Source organism: Bombina bombina, chromosome 7, assembly GCF_027579735.1.
Source record: "Bombina bombina isolate aBomBom1 chromosome 7, aBomBom1.pri, whole genome shotgun sequence".
Classification (NCBI taxonomy): domain Eukaryota; kingdom Metazoa; phylum Chordata; class Amphibia; order Anura; family Bombinatoridae; genus Bombina; species Bombina bombina.
The window spans coordinates 560,831,310-560,852,158 of NC_069505.1; the positions used below are offsets into that span (position 1 = coordinate 560,831,310).

At 38.8% G+C, this 20,849-nt stretch overlaps 1 protein-coding gene across 3 annotated transcripts in view; it reads left to right on the forward strand.

The window, feature by feature from the left end:
• The window catches only part of LOC128667049 (H-2 class I histocompatibility antigen, Q9 alpha chain), a 614,967-nt gene that overhangs the window by 492,241 nt on the left and 101,877 nt on the right, over positions 1-20,849 (forward strand). For all 3 annotated transcript variants that reach the window (XM_053721927.1, XM_053721926.1, XM_053721929.1), the window contains one exon: positions 8,790-9,062. In XM_053721927.1, coding sequence (XP_053577902.1) covers positions 8,790-9,062 — 273 coding nt within the window. The remainder of the gene's footprint in view (positions 1-8,789; positions 9,063-20,849) is intronic.

Sequence of the window (20,849 nt, forward strand, 5' to 3'; positions counted from 1 at the left end):
AGATATGTTGAATCTCATTTATATCATTAAGACAGTCAAGACCGATTGTAGATTATTTGCTGTTAAATGTTTAAATTGCGTCTTGCATGGCGTTAACAAAATGTTGGAAGTTATTATGCTGAATAAAAAATAAAGTAAAAAAAAAAAAAAAAAAAGTACTTTGTAAAGATACCATTATTTTCACCATATCTTATAATTTACTATAAAAAATTATAAAATATTATGAAATTTTTTTAAAAAACACACTTTTTCTAACTTTGACCACCAAAATCTGTTACACATCTACAACCACCAAAAAACACCCATGCTAAATAGTTTCTAAATTTTGAGTTTAGAAATACCCAATGTTTACATGTTCTTTGCTTTTTTTGCAAGTTATAGGGCAATAAGAACAAGTAGCACTTTGCTATTTCCAAACCATTTTTTTCCCCAAAATAAGCAGTAGTTACATTGTAACACTGATATCTGTCAGGAATCCCTGCATATCCCTTCAGATGTGTGTGTATATATATATATATATTTTTTTTTAGTAGACAACCCAAAGTATTAATCTAAGCTTATTTTGGTTTATTTCATGCCACCATTTTACCAACAAATGCGATCAAATAAAAAAACTCGTTAACTTTTTCACTAACTTTTGGTTTCTCACTGAAATTATTTACAAACTGCTTGTGCAATTATGGCACAAATGGTTGTAAATGCTTCTCTGGGATCCCCTTTGTTCAGAAATAGCAGACATATATGGCTTTGGCATTGATTTTTGGATATTAGAAGGCCGCTAATTGCCGCTGCGCACCACACTTGTATTATGCCCAGCAGTGAAGGGGTTAATTAGGTAGCTTGTAGGGTTAATTTTAGCTTTAGTGTAGAGATCAGCCTCCCACCTGACACTAGAGATCAGCCTCCAACCTGACACATCCCACCCCCTGATTCTTCCCTGACCCCTCTGAAACAGCTCTCTTCCCTCCCCTCACAATTGTCACCGCCATCTTAAGTACTGGCAGAAAGTCTGCCAGTATAAAAATAAACCCCCCTGATCCCCCCCAAACAGCTCTCTAAGCCTCCCCCCTCTACCTATTGGCTGCCATCTTAGGTACTGGCAGCTGTCTGCCAGTACCCAGTTTGCTTCCAAATTTGCCCTTTTTTTGTAAAAAAAAAATATAATCCCTTATTTTCTGTAGTGTAGCTTCCCCCCCCCCCCTCAAAACCCTACCCCCTCCCAGATCCCTTTCCAAAATAGTTTTCCCTCTCCCTTTCCCTCCTTCGGCTGCAGTATTAATTTGATTACCGTGCTGGCGCATGAGCGCTCCCAAGCCCCACCCACTGCCTCCGTGCACGCTCACGGACATGATCCAGAACACGCACCGGCGATGGACCGCCCACCGGCCACCCTGCTATTGCTCCCACCAACGATCGTACCACCACTGTCCGATGCAGAGAGGTCCACTGTGCCGCCCCAATGGGGCATAGAATATGACATAACCTCTGTTAATATTCATGTTGATATAGTTAAGAAATTATATAGTTTTCTATGCCATTTTCTCAAAGCTACTCTATGTATTATTCTGTGCTGCCATCTAGTGACCCTTTTTGGTAACACTCTTATTTTCTGTGGTACCTTCCCTCAGACCTATTATGCATTTCCGTTTTGTGTATTGCTCTGCCCCTCTTGTTCAGCTTAGTTTTTTCCTGTGTCATGACTGCAGCTAACTGGCCACATGTAACCTGCATATAACAAGGACACATGTTAATCTACATTGCTCGCTACGAACAGTATCAACTTTTGACCGCTTAAATACTGTAACCATTCATCTGTTGTATCCTATTGTTTGCTGTAACCCGATATTCAGAATAAAGCAACTTTGTGGATGGACGAGGTATTGGTGAGTTCAGCTATCTGACAAGGATTTTCTGCAGTGATTGTATCTTCTTATACAGGCCAGGCATAGAGGTCTCAGCAAGGGATAGATCACTATCACAACTATCGGAGTCAGAATAGCCACAGAGTGGCCCGCTCTGCAATGGTAACTATGCAAATCTATTGACAATGCTCAATATATGCCTCAAATTTCTCCTCAAAGTGTCCAAAATTTTTATAGCCCACACATGCAGTGCCCTGCGCTTCCTCTCAAACTCCACCTGGAGTTAGTTTGCAAGACATCGTTTCTCTAATGTCATCGGCGGTATCTGATGCATTGTCTGCTTTTCCCATGCTGCAGGGAAAGCTCTTGAGGAAATGTATTTAATCAGTGAATAACGTTGCTGATACAGTAGTAGCTATTCCGAATGTTTCTTCCCTGAAGAGGAAGATACTTCGGTAGTATATTTGGGGGAAATATCAGATTCAGTCTGTGTAATACCTTTATCTGAAACTGAAGTTGTTTCTTTCAGGTTTAAGCTTAAACACCTCTGGTTGTTACTGAAGGAGGTTTTTGCCACCCTGGACAACTCCGACATTACCGGCATAGTCAATCCTAATAAGTCCAGTAAACTATACAAAGATTTTGACGTGCCCTCCATGGTAGACGTAATTCCTCTACCATATAGGGCTACAGAGATCTGAGGTACGGGTCTGATTGCAAAGGAATGGGAGAAACTGGGTATCAACTTTTCTCCATTTCTTAAAAAAAAAGATGTTGCCTATAGCAGACTCTATCAAGGAGTCTTGGCAATGGTACCCAGGGAATGTATGTACATTAGGGTTTACAACAACCGGCAGTTTGTATTGCTACTGTCACCAGTGCGGCGGTGTACTGGTTTGATGCGTTGTTTGATTCTATCCGGACAGACACTCCTCTTGAGGAAATCCAGGATAGGATAAAGGCACTTAAGTTAGCCAACTCCTTTATTACAGATGCTTCCCTTCAGATTATTAAGTTGGGAGCTAAAATTTCATGTTTTGCCATATTGGCCCGCAAAGTTTTATGGTTAAAATATTAATCTGTGGATGTCTCATTTAAGTTTAAACTTTTGGCGATTCCTTACAAGGGAAAGACCTTGTTTGGACATAGTTTGACGGAGGTAAGGGACATTCCCTCCCTCAGGATAAGAGAAATAAACAAAAACAAAAAGGACGTCTGAGTATTTAGAAATATCAAAGGAAATGCTTCTACTCCTTCTTCCAAGCAGGAGCAGTCTAAGCCTTCCTGGAGACCCAGTCCGTCTTGGAATGGGGAAAGCAATCCAAGAAGCCTGCTGGTGAATCAAAGACAGCATGAAGGGCCTGCCCAGGGATACAAACTAGAGTTTAAAACTTTTTTCTCCCAGGGGCAGGTTTCTGCTTTCAAGATTATCTGCAGAAAAATAGAGGCGTTCTTACACTATGTATGGAACCTCTCCGACCTGGGAATGATAGTTCCTGTTCTATTGCAGGAACTAAGTCTGGCACTCTATTCCAATCTGTTCATGGTTCCCAAGAAGGAGGGAACCTTCAGACCAATTTTAGATCTCAAGAGTCTAAACAAGTTTCTCAGAGCGCCGTCCTTCAAGATGGAATCTATTTGTTCCATTCTTCCTTTGATCCAAGAGGGTCAGTTTATGACCACAGTGGATTTAAAGGACGCTTAATTGCATGTTACCATCAACAAGGACCATCTCAAGTTCTAAGGTGCGTGTTTCTAAACAAACAGTTCCAGTTTGTGGTTCTTTTATTTGGCCTTGCCACAGCAACCAGAATTTTCTCAAGGGTTCTAGGATCACTGCTGGTGGTGCTCCGATTGCGGGGCATTGCAGTGGCACCTTATCTGGATTAATTTCTGGTTCAGGCGCCTTCCTTTCAATAAGCAAGATCACTCACGGAAATGGGGTTCTTTCCTGCATTCTCACGCATGGAAGGAATATTTGGAATTTTTTTTTTTTTTGGAGAACTATATTTCTTTCCTCATCAATGAAGTCTGACAGTAGTCAGGAAATCAAAGATTTTTGATTCTTGCCTAGCACTTCAGTCCTCTCTTCGGCCATCAGTGGCCATGTGCATGGAGGTAATTGGGCTGATGGTAGCGGCATTGGACATCATCCCGTTCACCCGGTTCAACCTCAGAACTCGGCAGTTAAAGCATACTCAGGTAGTGGAAGAGAGCTGGAGCAGGACACAAGGGATTTTCTACTTTGGTGGTTGTCTCAGGATCTTCTCTCCCAGGGCTCCTGCTTTCACAGTTCTTCCTGGGTGATATAACCTCAATGGCTTACATCAACGTCAGGGAGAAACTCTGAGTTCTTTGGCCATGACAGAGGTAGCCAAGATCATTCAGTGGGTTGAGACCCACAATTGCTGTCTGTTGGCGATCCACATTCCAGAAGTGGACATCTGGGAGGCGAACTTCTTCAGCAGGCAGACCTTTCACCCGGCCTTATTCTCAAAGGTGGTCAATTGGAATTGGATCTCATGGCTTCTCGTCAGAATGCCAAGCTTCCGAGGTTCGGGTCGAGGTCAAGGAACCCTCAGGTTGTACTAATTGACGCTCTGGCGGTACCTTGGATTTTCAGTCTTGCATACCTATTTCCTCCGTTTGCTTCTCTTCCACGAGTTATGGCTCGAAATAAGCAGGAGAGGGCATCGGTGGTCCTCTTTACACCGGGCAGGAATTAGTATACAGTCCTGGTGGACATGTCACCTCTTCCATCTTGGAGACTTCCGTTGAGGAAGGACCTTCTATTTCAAGGACCTTTCTTTCATCCAAGTCTAGTTTTTCTGAAGCTGACTACTTGTAGATGAACGCTTTATTTTATCCAAGCGTGGATTTTCGGAATCGGTCATTGAGACAATGATTCAGGCTCGTAATCCTGTGACTAGGAATGTTTACCATAAGATAAAATACTGGTGTGAATCCAAAGGCTACTCTTCGAGTAGAGTTCGGATTCCTAGACTTATGTCCCTTCTCCAAGAAGGTTTGGAGAAGGAATTATCGGCAAGTTACCCTAAAGGGGTCAAATAGCTGCCTTGTCTATTTTGTTACTTAAACGTCTGGTGGATTCCCAGACGTACAATCGTTTGGTCAGGATCAGGCCTGTGTTCAACTCAGTTACTTCTCCTTGGAGTCTTAGTTTAGTTCTTAAAGGACTAGTCAACACTGTAGATTTGCATAATCAACAAATGCATGATAAGAAGAAAATGCAATAACACTTAGTCTGAACTTCAAATGAGTAGTAGATTTTTGTTAAATAAATTGCAAAGTTCTGTCTATTTCCACTCCCCCTGTATCATGTGACAGCCATCAGCCAATCACAAATGCATATATGTATATGCTGGGAATTCTTGCACATGCTCAGTAGGAGTTGGTGGCTCAAAAAGTGTAAATATAAAAATACTGTGCACATTTTGTTAATGGAAGTAAATTGGAAAGTTGTTTAAAATTGCATGCTCTATCTGAATCATGAAGTTTAATTTTGACTTGAGTGTCCCTTTAAGGTCGTTCAAGGGGCTCAGTTTGAGCCATTGCATTCCTTAGATTTCAAGTTGTTATCTTGGAAAGTTTTTGTTTCTTGTTGCTATTTCCTCTGCTCGTGGAATCAGAGCTCTCGGCATTTCAGTATGAGCCTCCTTACCTTATTTTTCATCGGATAAGGTGGGTTTCTACATACTAAATTAGTGTTTACAAAACAAAACAGAGTAGCTGCACTCAAATACTTTTTATAAAAGAAACAGGTGCTGCCTAGAAAATAATATTTTCACAAACATAGCAAGAGAGTGGATTCCCCAAATTAAGGGGTTTTCCAAAAGTCTAGGCTTAATCAGCACAACCGTTAGTAATAACAACTCAAGAGACATAAGTGTCAAAAATATAAAAATATCCTTTAATAAATCACACAATTCACAGACATACCACATTCATGCATGGGATCCCAGTAATAAAAAGTCAATAGACTGAGAGCAAACTTCTAGCCAGACCAAACCCTCGACCCAAAAACAGTGATCGAATCACCTTTCAAAGCATACTTTTTCAAGCCGTGTGTGTTATTCACAGGTGCATCAATTGGTATTTCCTTCTGGTCTGGCTAGTTCAGCAGAGCGGCACTTTGGGGACTCTAAAGATATGGAACTATCTCTTTTGTGGATTACAAATATCTAATACCACTGGTTAATATATATACGTATCTAGTTCACCCTGGTGCACCAGAAGTTTGCTCTCAGTCTATTGACTTTTTATTACTGGGATCCCATGCATGAATGTGGTATGTCTGTGAATTGTGTGATTTATTAAAGGATATTTTTATATTTTTGACACTTATGTCTCTTGAGTTGTTATTAAATTAGTGTTTCTCCCTAAAGTAGTTTCGTAATGGAACTTTAATTAAGAGTTTGTGGTTGTTTCCTGGTGCCCTAATCCTTCTTTGCAGGACGTAGTACATGTATTAGGATTCCTTGTACAGACAACTAAGGATTTTCGTCAGTTTTCTGTTCAACGTTAAAGACAGTAGGCTACGGCTACTTCTTTACCTTGTGGGCATTCACAATGAAGCCTTTTATGGAACACATTTGCAAGTTTGCATCCTGGTCCTCTATTCTTTCTTTTTCATACTTCTATAAATTTGACTCTTTTGCATCGGCTGAGGTCTTTTTGGGAGAAAGGTGTTTTTTGTTTTTGTTTTTTTTTTTCCAAGCAGTGGTGCCTTCCATTTAGGTTACCTGTCTTGGCCGTCCCTTATAATCTGTGTACTCTAGCTTGGGTATTGATTCCCAACAGTAATTATGATGATCCGTGGACTCATCGTGTCATAAGAAAAAAAACAAAATTATGCTTACCTGATAAATGTATTTATTTGTGGACACGATGAGTCCACGGCCCGCCCTGTTATTTAAACAGGTTGTTAGTATGTTATAAACTTCAGACACCTCTGCATCTTGTTTTTTCTTTCTCTTCTTTACTTCGGTCGAATGACTGGGGTGGGAGGGAAGGGAGGAGATATTTAACAGCTGTGCGATGTTGCTCTTTGCCACCTCCTGCTGGGCAGGAGTGATATTCCCAACAGTAATTATGATGATCCGTGGACTCATCGTGTCAGGAAATAAATACATTTATCAGGTAAGCATAAATTTTGTTTTTACAGGTAAGTTTGTATTTATTTTAACTAGGTAGACTAGTTAGTAAATAGTTATTAACTATTTACTAACTACCTAGTTAAAATAAATACAAAGTTACCTGTAAAATAAAACTTAACCTGTCTTACACTAACACCTAACATTACACTACAATTAAATAAATTACATTAATTAAATACAATTATCTAAATTACAAAAAATAATAAATTCTAAATTACAAAAAAAAACAACACTAAATTACACAAAATAAAAAGAAATTATCAAATATTTAAACTAATTAAACATCTAAAAAACCTAAGCTCCCCATTGTCCTGAAAAGGGCATTTGGATGGGCATTGCCCTTAAAATGGCATTTAGCTCATGGTCAATGTAGAATAAAGTTTCTTTTAAGGGCAATGCCCATACAAATTCCCTTTTCAGGGCAATGGGGAGCTTAGGTTTTTTTAGATAGTTATTTTATTTGGGGGGTTGGTTGTGGGGGGGGGGGTTTACTGTTGGGGGTGTTTGTATTTTTTTACAGGTTAAATAGCTGATATCTTTGGGGCAATGCCCCACAAAAAGCCCTTTTAAGGGCCATTGGTAGTTTATTGTAGGCTAGGGTTTTTTTTTTATTTTGGGGGGGCTTTTTTATTTTGATAGGGCTATTAGATTAGGTGTAATTCTTTTTTATTTTTTATAATCTGTTTCTTATTTTTTGTAATTTAGTGTTTTTTTTTAATTTAATTTAGTTATTTTTATTTTTAGTAATTTTAGTGTTTAGTTTTTTTTGTAATGTTAGGTTTTAGTGTAAGGCAGGTTAGGTTTTATTTCACAGGTAAGTTTGTATTTATTTTAACTAGGTAGTTAGTATATAGTTAATAACTATTTACTAACTAGTCTACCTAGTTAAAATAAATACAAACTTACCTGTGAAATAAAAACAAAACCTAAGCTAGCTACAATATAACTATTAATTATATTGTAGCTACCTTAGGTTTTATTTTACAGGTAAGTTTGTATTTAATTTTAAATCGTTATTATTATTTAGTTAATAATTGTAACTTTAGTTTAGCTCTATTTTAATTATGTTAAAGTTAGGGGGTGTTAGGGTTACGTTAGGGTTAGGGTTACGTTAGGGTTAGTGTTAGGTTTAGGGATGAATGGATTTATTTAGTGGTAGTGATGTGGGAGGCCAGAGGTTTAGGGGTTAATAACTTTAGTATAGTGGCGGCAACATCAGGAGCAGCAGATTAGGGGTTAATAGTTTTATGTAGGTGGCAGTGATGTTGGGGGTGGCAGATTAGGGGTTAATAACTGTATGTAGGTGGCAGCGATGTCGGGGGCAGCAGATTAGGGGTGTTTAGACTTGGGGTTTATGTTAGGGTGTTAAGTTTATACATTAGTTTTAATTTTTCCTATAGACATCAATGGGGCCGCGTTACGAAGCTTTCCATTCCGCAATCGCAGGTGTTAGGCTTTTTTTTTGCCGGCTATCCCCATTGATGTCTATGGGGAAATCGTGCATGAGCACGTCAACCATTTCGCCCACACAAGCCTGCTTTTTTTAAACCTGTAATACCAGCGCTATAGGAAGGTGAAATAACGCTGCTTTTGTGGCGGTCATTAAAATCCCTATAGCGCTCAAAACTCGCAATCTAGCTGAATGTGTGTTGTCCTTATTAGTTCTCTCACATAATATAAGTAATAATGTGTTTTATCTTTATTAGTTCGCTCACATAATATCAGTAATAATGTGTTTTGTCTTTATTAGTTATCTCACAAGTGAAGGTTTCTGGTCACCAATCAGACGCTGTGACAAAGCTTCACTGCCGGGTGTACGGGTTTTACCCTAAAGCTGTGGATGTCAAGTGGGTGAAGAACGGAGAAATCGATTTAATGTCAGAGGAGGCAGCACAGGTCCTCCCCAACCCTGATGGGACCTATCAGCTCAGGGTCACTGTGGAGGTGATACGTAAGGACGGGGACAGTTTCTTCTGTCATGTGGATCACAGTAGCCTGAAGGAGCCACTTACTGTGCTTTGGGGTGAGTGTTACCAATAACGGGAGCAGTGAGGGGTAAATTAGATTCCTCAGCCAATCACTGCACTTGATCTAATAGAGTCTGATTGTCACTTGCTGCTTATTTCTATTACTTGTAACTACTGTGACTGTGACATGTAATTTACAGGAACTATATAAGTAAAATAACTGAACTAAATTATTACTGGTTATGTGAGAGCAGCACCCAGAACTTCTACTGCAAGTATAAAATAATTACGTGTATGTTACATGTGACTGTCACTAACACCCGTCCATATTGTCACACAGAGATATAGGTACATCACTAGGTGGTCACTGAACAACAAGATAACTAAATATTGTTGTATTAAACATGCATTGAACATTCTAGTCCCCATCTGACCACTCCCAGCTTGTTCAGTAAATAGAGATGCCTATTTTAAACGGGGAGCGTCCACAGTTGCATTCATTACTTTTGGGAAATACAGAACCTGACCACCAGGAGGAGGCAAAGACACCCAAGCCAAAGGCTTAAATACCTCCCCCACTTCCCTCATCCCCCAGTCATTCCTTGCTTTTCATTACAGGAGGTTGGCAGAGAAGTGTCAGAAGATTATAGAGTAATCTCTTATGGAGGGTAGTACTCTTCAAGATGGGACTGGAGTTTTAAGTAGTCCTGTCAGCCTCTCAGTAAAAGCATGGATGAAAGTTAGAGTCCGGAGATGCAGGGAGAGTCTTTCTGTGAAACCATCCCGACTCATATTAATTGCTCCATAAGCAATCAGCGTTGACGAGTTTCACTGCCTGCTTTCTTCACTCAAGTCCATGTCAGAAGCAATGCTACTATCTGTCAAACTTGAATGACTGTGTTACTGTTCCACAGCATAGATTCTGGGAAGATTGTTTAATTTTCCTTTTCTATGTGGGAATACATGTTATGATAGAAGACAGGGTCTCAGTGGGACTCCTCTATCTTTATTGAATCAAGGGTTAATATCTCCTGAGGGGGGTTACTGAACAGTGGGGGAATTTAATCATGTTTGTTATGTGATTATGTCTTCTTATGTGTAGTGACGTTTGAGCTTGTGGCTATTATGGAACATACAGGCTGTCAGTATATGGCCGGGTTATAATACAATTTATTTTTTATTATTCTTTAAAATAAAACACCAATTAAAAAGTATATACTAAACAATTACAATTAATATAAATTCCTAAATTCTTTAGATTTGTTAAAATGTATAAATACATTGAATTATATTTATAGGAACCAGATTATGAATCAAACTATACACGCTTATGCTATTACAATATTCTATACAAAGATCATAAAAATATACCTTTACAATTTACCTTATTCACAATTAACACATTAAAATACCACAATAAAATACCAGAATCTTCTGTTATTAACAATAACTCTAGTTCATTGTCCAATATGGATTACAAATTTACTATGCTTAATTTTTAACTACTTGGGATTTATTCTCAATAACCAGTTTATGTACAGTTCTGAAAGAGTTCACTATAATGACTGACTTATAAATTTGGAGTGTAAAACCCTGTCTAGTAAATAAATTATTTAGCAATAATAATTAGTTAAACTACACATGACTATGAACATGAGCTTAAAATACAAATTGTGCCCTTTTAAAATTAATAAATGTAATCTAATCGTAGCCTTTGATTTAAAATATTAAATATACTTAACAGTTTCTTATACTTTACACATATAACCAAATTAATGTTTAAATTTTTCTCCAATAAGTCCAATTTCACCTCATAAAATAAGAGGTAATGAAAGTTAGGCCCAGATGGATGAAAGTTAGGCCCAGATTTGCACGTCAGAGACTGGATTCCAAGGCAACAGTTTGTCAGTCAAAAACTCAGCAGCAGAGACTTTTTTTGTTCTCTTGCCTGAGGTTATATCATGCGATATAACCCCACCCCTTTTTATTCTAATCATCAGTGAAATTAGGATGATAGGCCCTTTGGAAGCTTGTCCCTGATTGGCTATTTGGGAGACACCTCCCTGATTGGCTACTGTGAAATTTCATTTCAACAGCCAAATACCTTTTGGCTGTAATATTGGATTTAGGCCATTTGGGGCAGCATAGACAAACCGTTTAATTTTTAACATGGCTACAGTAAACAATATAATTTAATTGTATATTTAATATGCTCACAATTTCTTGTATTAAGTCATATGTTTAATATACACCGACCATATTGTGCCATATTTTTCTGATTATTTTAATATGAACTATCAGTATTATTTCTAGCATCATACTAGTATTATCTGAAAATGCATTTAAAGTTGCATTTGATTTTTTTCTTATGTTCATACAAACACAGCATATTTCACATTCATTACACCTCTTTCTGAGTGCACAAAAACATATGACACAATTTATGGGACAACCACTGTTTTTTAAAATGTAAAAACTATATATATTTTTTAATCACATTGGAAACAGCAATCCGTATTGCACACCTTAAACTACTATTTTACTTGCAAAACTTTGGGATAACGTTTTTTAAAAGGTGAGCTTGATTCCCTACCGATCAGACAGTCTACTCCAAACTCTTATTTCACACGTGTACTTGTCAGATGCCTGAAAAAAAAGGTTATTAATTCTTAAAATAAATTGGACATTTTAAATTGCATTTTTAGCTACTTGTTCAATACAGCAGACATGTATCCAATATAGTATCAGTTTCAGATCAATATATATATATATATATATATATATATATATATAAATTATTATGAAGATTTAAGCACAGCATTTCCATATGCCTGTAGGTAAACATGAGTTCAGCAGCCTTATGTGTATTTAGTTGGCTCAGGGGTAATTAACAGGTCTGTGCTAATTACTATATTGCTGGCTTTAGTGATGCATATCTTCCACCAAAGGTTTTTTTACAGACATTTAGGCCCTCTCTGTATTGAGCAGTTAGGGGGGGGGCTGTAAATCTATTATCCATTTTGGGCAGGAGACTCCATATATAGACACATCTGAGGGTTTCAAAATGCTAATATTTACTTTGAAGTGGCCCACTGGCCTTATCTTATACAAAGGTCTAAACCTTTTGTTCTTTCCTGTGTAACCAAGAAGAAGTGGTCTGCCATGGCTGCAGCCCACACAATTCATGTCAAATTAGATTTTAGCTAAAAATTGAAATATTAGATTCCATAATACATCTGTAGTTTATTTAAGGTTACTTCACAGGTACCCTGACATAATTCCCCCTTCCAATTTTAAATAGATGTAGGCCACAAGTATTTGAATTGGCTTAAAGTCAGTGGTGCTTGGTGAGTGCATTGACAGTATGCATCATAGACAATATTCTATGAAGAGGGTCTGTTATTTTTGAGCCCTTATGCTCATTAGCTAGGCATCTTTAAACTACAATATGTCTTATGTATTTGGGGATATGATATTTATTTCTGCCTCTATGACTTGTAGTTGGGATCTATGATGGCACGCTCGCAACTGATTAATATGGACCCATTTATCCATAAAAGTATCGTTTTTAGGAATCCTAATTTTATAGGTGACTGGAGATATTTTGTCAGTAATGACAAAAGGACCCTTCCATGACGGAAGAAATTTTTTCAACTTAACCTGATCTCTTCCAAAATTATAAAGATAAACTTTATCATCTATTTCATATTCCTTTGGAGATGTTTTGAGATCATAATAGGTTTTAGTTTCAGTTGCAGATTTTTCTATGTTCCTTTGAGCAAATGCAAAGGCATATTGCAGGTGCTTCCTTAGGTTCTCCACATATTGAGGCGTATTGGCAGCATTTATCAAGTTCTGGTCTGATGTGCAGTACAGTAGATGTTGAGGTAGAACCATTCTTCTATCAGTCATCAATTCAAAAGGTGACATCTTAGTATCACTACTTGGAGTTGCTCTTAATGCCATTAGGGCTAGATGTAATTTTACATCCCAGTCTTTACCCATTTCATTATCTTTATGGAATCAAGGGTTAATATCTCCTGAGGGGGATTACTGAACAGTGGGGGAATTTAATCATGTTTGTTATGTGATTCTGTCTTCTTATGAGTAGTGACATTTGAGCTCGTGGCTATTATGGAACATACAGGCTGTCAGTATATGGCCGGGTTATAATACAATTTATTTATTATTATTCTTTAAAATAAAACACCAATTAAAAAGTATATACTAAACAATTACAATTAATATAAATTCCTAAATTCTTTAGATTTGTTAAAATGTATAAATACATTGAATTATGTTTATAGGAACCAGATTATGAATCAAACTATACACGCTTATGCTATTACAATATTCTATACAAAGATCATAAAAATATACCTTTACAATTTACCTTATTCACAATTAACACATTAAAATACCACAATAAAATACCAGAATCTTCTGTTATTAACCAATAACTCTAGTTCATTGTCCAATATGGATTACAAATTTACTATGCTTAATTTTTAACTACTTGGGATTTATTCTCAATAACCAGTTTATGTACAGTTCTGAAAGAGTTCACTATAATGACTGACTTATAAATTTGGAGTGTAAAACCCTGTCTAGTAAATAAATTATTTAGCAATAATAATTAGTTAAACTACACATGACTATGAACATGAGCTTAAAATACAAATTGTGCCCTTTAAAAATTAATAAATGTAATCTAACTGTAGCCTTTGATTTAAAATATTAAATATACTTAACAGTTTCTTATACTTTACACATATAACCAAATTAATGTTTAAATTTTTCTCCAATAAGTCCAATTTCACCTCATAAATTAAGAGGTAATGAAAGTTAGGCCCAGATGGATGAAAGTTAGGCCCAGATTTGCACGTCAGAGACTGGATTCCAAGGCAACAGTTTGTCAGTCAAAAACTCAGCAGCAGAGACTCTTTTTTGTTCTCTTGCCTGAGGTCATATCATGCGATATAACCCCACCCCTTTTTATTCTAATCATCGGTGAAATTAGGATGATAGGCCCTTTGGAAGCTTGTCCCTGATTGGCTATTTGGGAGACACCTCCCTGATTGGCTACTGTGAAATTTCATTTCAACAGCCAAATACCTTTTGGCTGTAATATTGGATTTAGGCCATTTGGGGCAGCATAGACAAACCGTTTAATTTTTAACATGGCTACAGTAAACAATGTAATTTAATTGTATATTTAATATGCTCACAATTTCTTGTATTAAGTCATATGTTTAATATACCTGGACCATATTGTGCCATATTTTTCTGATTATTTTAATATGAACTATCAGTATTATTTCTAGCATCATACTAGTATTATCTTAAAATGCATTTAAAGTTGCATTTGATTATTTTCTTATATTCATACAAACACAGCATATTTCACATTCATTACACCTCTTTCTGAGTGCACAAAACATATGACACAATTTATGGGACAACCACTGTTTTTTAAAATGTAAAAACTATATATATTTTTTAATCACATTGGAAACAGCAATCCGTATTGCGCCACCTTAAACTACTATTTTACTTGCAAAACTTTGGGATTACGTTTTTTAAAAGGTGAGCTTGATTCCCTACCGATCAGACAGTCTACTCCAAACTCTTATTTCACACGTGTACTTGTCAGATGCCTGAAAAAAAAAAGGTTATTAATTCTTAAAATAAATTGGACATTTTAAATTGCATTTTTAGCTACTTGTTCAATACAGCAGACATGTATCCAATATAGTATCAGTTTCAGATCAATATATATATATATATATATATATTTAAATTATTATGAAGATTTAATTACAGCATTTCCATATGTCTGTAGGTAAACATGAGTTCAGCAGCCTTATGTGTATTTAGTTGGCTCAGGGGTAATTAACAGGTCTGTGCTAATTACTATATTGCTGGCTTTAGTGATGCATATCTTCCACCAAAGGGTTTTTTACAGACATTTAGGCCCTCTCTGTATTGAGCAGTGAGGGGGGGTCTGTAAATCTATTATCCATTTTGGGCAGGAGACTCCATATATAGACACATCTGAGGGTTTCAAAATGCTAATATTTACTTTGAAGTGGCCCACTGGCCTTATCTTATACAAAGGTCTAAACCTTTTGTTCTTTCCTGTGTAACCAAGAAGAAGTGGTCTGCCATGGCTGCAGCCCACACAATTCATGTCAAATTAGATTTTCTTCTGTTAAGTGTGATCAGTCCACGGGTCATCATTACTTCTGGGATATTAACTCCTCCCCAACAGGAAGTGCAAGAGGATTCACCCAGCAGAGCTGCATATAGCTCCTCCCCCCTACGTCACTCCCAGTCATTCTCTTGCACCCAACAACTAGATAGGAGGTGTGAGAGGGCTATGGTGATTATACTTAGTTTTATATCTTCAATCAAAAGTTTGTTATTTTAAAATAGCACCGGAGTGTGTTATTACCTCTCTGGCAGAGTTTGAAGAAGAATCTACCAGAGTTTTTGCTATGATTTTAGCCGGAGTAGTTAAGATCATATTGCTGTTTCTCGGCCATCTGAGGAGAGGTAATCTTCAGATCAGGGGACAGCGGGCAGATGAATCTGCATAGAGGTATGTAGCAGCTTTTATTTTCTGACAATGGAATTGATGAGAAAATCCTGCCATACCGATATAATGTCATGTATGTATACTTTACACTTCAGAGAATTACACTGTAAGAAGTACATAAAGTTGTTTAATAACTAGAAATTATGTTTAACGTTTTTGCTGGAATGTAAAATCGTTTTCATTTGCTGAGGTACTGAGTGAATAAATGTTTGGGCACCATTTTTCCACTTGGCAGTTGCTTAAATCTGTTTTTTTCTGTCAGTTTCTGTTCTCCCTCACTGCTGTGTGTGAGGGGGAGGGGCGGTTTTGGCGCCTTTTCTATGCATCAGTTTTTTCAGTCAGCAGCTCATTGTATTTCCTGCATGATATAAAAATGTTTATTCTGTAATTGTTTTCCTGCTTTCAGAATTTGTTATCTTTGCTATTGGGATAAACCTTTGCTAAAGTTGTGTTGTTTACAAGGATTGAGGCTATAACTGTTTCAATTTATTAATTTTCAACTGTCATAGATTTTCTGTGCTTCTTAAAGGCACAGTACGTTTTTAATTGAATTGTATTCCAAGTTGCAAGTTTATTTGCTAGTGTGTTAAACATGTCTGATTCAGAGGATGATACCTGTGTCATTTGTTGCAATGCCAAAGTGGAGCCCAATAGAAATTTATGTACTAACTGTATTGATGCTACTTTAAATAAAAGTCAATCTGTACAAATTGAACAAATTTCACCAAACAACGAGGGGAGAGTTATGCCGACTAACTCGCCTCACGTGCCAGTACCTGCATCTCCCGCTCGGGAGGTGCGTGATATTGTAGCGCCGAGTACATCTGGCCGGCCATTACAAATCACATTACAGGATATGGCTTCTGTTATGACTGAAGTTTTGGCTAAATTACCAGAACTAAGGGGTAAGCGTGATCACTCTGGGGTGAGAACAGAGTGCGCTGATAATATTAGGGCCATGTCAGATACTGCGTCACAGGTTGCAGAACATGAGGACGGAGAACTTCATTCTGTGGGTGACGGTTCTGATCCAAACAGACTGGATTCAGATATTTCAAATTTTAAATTTAAACTGGAAAACCTCCGTGTATTACTAGGGGAGGTGTTAGCGGCTCTGAATGATTGTAACACAGTTGCAATACCAGAGAAAATGTGTAGGTTGGATAAATATTTTGCGGGTACCGACGAGTACTGAGGTTTTTCCTATACCTAAGAGAATTACTGAAATTGTTTCTAAGGAGTGGGATAGACCCGGTGTGCCGTTCTCACCCCCTCCGATATTTAGAAAAATGTTTCCAATAGACGCCACCACACGGGACTTATGGCAAACGGTCCCTAAGGTAGAGGGAGCAGTTTCTACTTTAGCTAAGCGTACCACTATCCCGGTGGAGGATAGCTGTGCCTTTTCAGATCCAATGGATAAAAAATTAGAGGGTTACCTTAAGAAAATGTTTGTTCAACAAGGTTTTATATTGCAACCCCTTGCATGCATTGCGCCGATCACGGCTGCAGCGGCGTTCTGGATTGAGTCTCTGGAAGAGAACATTAGTTCAGCTACTCTGGACGACATTACGGACAGGCTTAGAGTCCTTAAACTAGCTAATTCATTCATTTCGGAGGCCGTAGTACATCTAACTAAACTTACGGCGAAGAATTCAGGATTCGCCATTCAGGCACGCAGGGCGCTGTGGCTAAAATCCTGGTCAGCTGATGTTACTTCTAAGTCTAAATTGCTTAATATACCTTTCAAAGGGCAGACCTTATTCGGGCCCGGGTTGAAAGAGATTATCGCTGACATTACAGGAGGTAAAGGCCATGCCCTGCCTCAGGACAAAGCCAAGACTAAGACTAGACAGTCTAATTTTCGTTCCTTTCGTAATTTCAAAGCAGGAGCAGCATCAACTTCCTCTGCACCAAAACAGGAAGGAGCTGTTGCTCGCTACAGACAAGGCTGGAAACCTAACCAGTCCTGGAACAAGGGCAAGCAGACCAGGAAACCTACTGCTGCCCCTAAAACGTCATGAATTGAGGGCCCCCGATCCGGGATCGGATCTAGTGGGGGGCAGGCTTTCTCTCTTCGCCCAGGCTTGGGCAAGAGATGTCCAGGATCCCTGGGCGCTAGAAATAATATCTCAGGGATACCTTCTGGACTTCAAATCCTCTCCTCCAAGAGAGAGATTTCATCTGTCAAGGTTGTCAACAATCCAGACAAAGAAAGAGGCGTTTCTACGCTGCGTACAAGAGCTCTTGTTAATGGGAGTAATCCACCCAGTTCCACGATCGGAACAGGGACAGGGGTTTTACTCAAATCTGTTTGTGGTTCCCAAAAAAGAGGGAACTTTCAGACCAATCCTGGACTTAAAGATCCTAAACAAATTTCTAAGAGTTCCATCGTTCAAGATGGAAACTATTCGAACAATTTTGCCCATGATCCAAGAGGGTCAGTACATGACCACAGTGGATTTAAAGGATGCTTACCTTCACATACCGATTCACAGAAATCATTACCGGTATCTAAGGTTTGCCTTTCTAGACAGGCATTACCAATTTGTAGCTCTTCCATTCGGATTGGCTACGGCTCCAAGAATCTTCACAAAGGTTCTGGGCACTCTTCTGGCGGTACTAAGACCGCGAGGAATTTCAGTAGCTCCGTACCTAGACGACATACTGATACAAGCTTCAAGCTTTCAAACTGCCAAATCTCATACAGAATTAGTACTGGCATTTCTAAGGTCACATGGATGGAAGGTGAACGAAAAGAAAAGTTCACTCGTTCCACTCACAAGAGTTCCCTTCCTGGGGACTCTTATAGATTCTGTAAAAATGAAGATTTACCTGACAGAGGACAGGTTAACAAGACTTCAAAGTGCTTGCCGCACCCTTCATTCCATTCAACACCCGTCAGTGGCTCAATGCATGGAGGTAATTGGCTTAATGGTAGCGGCAATGGACATAGTACCCTTTGCTCGCCTACACCTCAGACCACTGCAACTGTGCATGCTAAGTCAGTGGAATGGGGATTACTCAGACTTATCCCCTTCTCTGAATCTGGATCAAGAGACCAGAAATTCTCTTCTTTGGTGGCTTTCTCGGCCACATCTGTCCAGGGGGATGCCATTCAGCAGACCAGACTGGACAATTGTAACAACAGACGCCAGCCTTCTAGGTTGGGGTGCCGTCTGGAATTCTCTGAAAGCTCAGGGACAATGGAGTCAGGAGGAGAGTCTCCTGCCAATAAACATTCTGGAATTGAGAGCAGTTCTCAATGCCCTCCTGGCTTGGCCCCAGTTGACAACGCGGGGTTTCATCAGGTTTCAGTCGGACAACATCACGACTGTAGCTTACATCAACCATCAGGGAGGGACACGAAGCTCCCTAGCTATGATGGAAGTATCAAAGATAATTCGCTCCCAAATACTTCGACGTTGGGGCAAACCGGAGATAGATCTCATGGCGTCTCGACAGAACGCCAAGCTTCCTCGTTACGGGTCCAGATCCAGGGATCCAGAAGCAGTCCTGATAGATGCCCTGACAGCACCTTGGGACTTCAGGATGGCTTACGTGTTTCCACCCTTCCCGATGCTTCCTCGATTGATTGCCAGAATCAAACTAGAGAGAGCATCAGTGATTCTAATAGCACCTGCGTGGCCACGCAGGACTTGGTATGCAGATCTGGTGGACATGTCATCCTGTCCACCTTGGTCTCTACCTCTGAAACAGGACCTTCTGATTCAGGGTCCCTTCAAACATCAAAGTCTAACTTCTCTGAAGCTGACTGCTTGGAAATTGAACGCTTGATTTTATCAAGACGTGGGTTTTCTGAGTCAGTTATTGATACCTTAATACAGGCTAGGAAACCTGTTACCAGAAAGATTTACCATAAGATATGGCGTAAATACCTATATTGGTGTGAATCCAAAGGTTACTCTTGGAGTAAGGTTAGGATTCCTAGGATATTGTCTTTTCTACAAGAAGGTTTAGAAAAGGGTTTATCCGCTAGTTCATTAAAGGGACAGATCTCAGCTCTGTCCATTCTGTTCACAAACGTCTGTCAGAAATTCCTGACGTCCAGGCTTTTTGTCAGGCTTTGGCCAGGATTAAGCCTGTGTTTAAAACGGTTGCTCCACCATGGAGTTTAAACCTTGTTCTTAATGTTTTACAGGGCGTTCCATTTGAACCCCTTCATTCCATTGATATAAAGTTGTTATCTTGGAAAGTTCTATTTTTAATGGCTATTTCCTCGGCTCGAAGAGTCTCTGAGTTATCAGCCTTACATTGTGATTCTCCTTATTTGATTTTTCATTCGGATAAGGTAGTTCTGCGTACTAAACCTGGGTTCTTACCTAAGGTAGTTACTAACAGGAATATCAATCAAGAGATTGTTGTTCCTTCTTTATGCCCAAATCCTTCTTCGAAGAAGGAACGTCTACTGCACAACCTGGATGTAGTCCGTGCTCTAAAATTTTACTTACAGGCAACTAAGGAATTTCGACAAACGTCTTCTCTGTTTGTCGTTTACTCTGGGCAGAGGAGAGGTCAAAAAGCTTCTGCTACCTCTCTTTCTTTTTGGCTTCGTAGCATAATTCGTTTAGCTTATGAGACTGCTGGACAGCAGCCTCCTGAAAGGATTACAGCTCATTCCACTAGAGCTGTGGCTTCTACTTGGGCCTTTAAGAATGAGGCCTCTGTTGAACAGATTTGCAAGGCTGCAACTTGGTCTTCGCTTCATACTTTTTCCAAATTTTACAAATTTGACACTTTTGCTTCATCGGAGGCTATTTTTGGGAGAAAGGTTCTTCAGGCAGTGGTTCCTTCTGTATAAAGAGCCTGCCTATCCCTCCCGTCATCCGTGTACTTTTGCTTTGGTATAGGTATCCCAGAAGTAATGATGACCCGTGGACTGATCACACTTAACAGAAGAAAACATAATTTATGCTTACCTGATAAATTCCTTTCTTCTGTAGTGTGATCAGTCCACGGCCCGCCCTGTTTTAAGGCAGGTAATATTTTTTAATTTATACTCCAGTCACCACTTCACCCTTGGCTTTTCCTTTCTCGTTGGTCCTTGGTCGAATGACTGGGAGTGACGTAGGGGGGAGGAGCTATATGCAGCTCTGCTGGGTGAATCCTCTTGCACTTCCTGTTGGGGAGGAGTTAATATCCCAGAAGTAATGATGACCCGTGGACTGATCACACTACAGAAGAAAGGAATTTATCAGGTAAGCATAAATTATGTTTTAGCTAA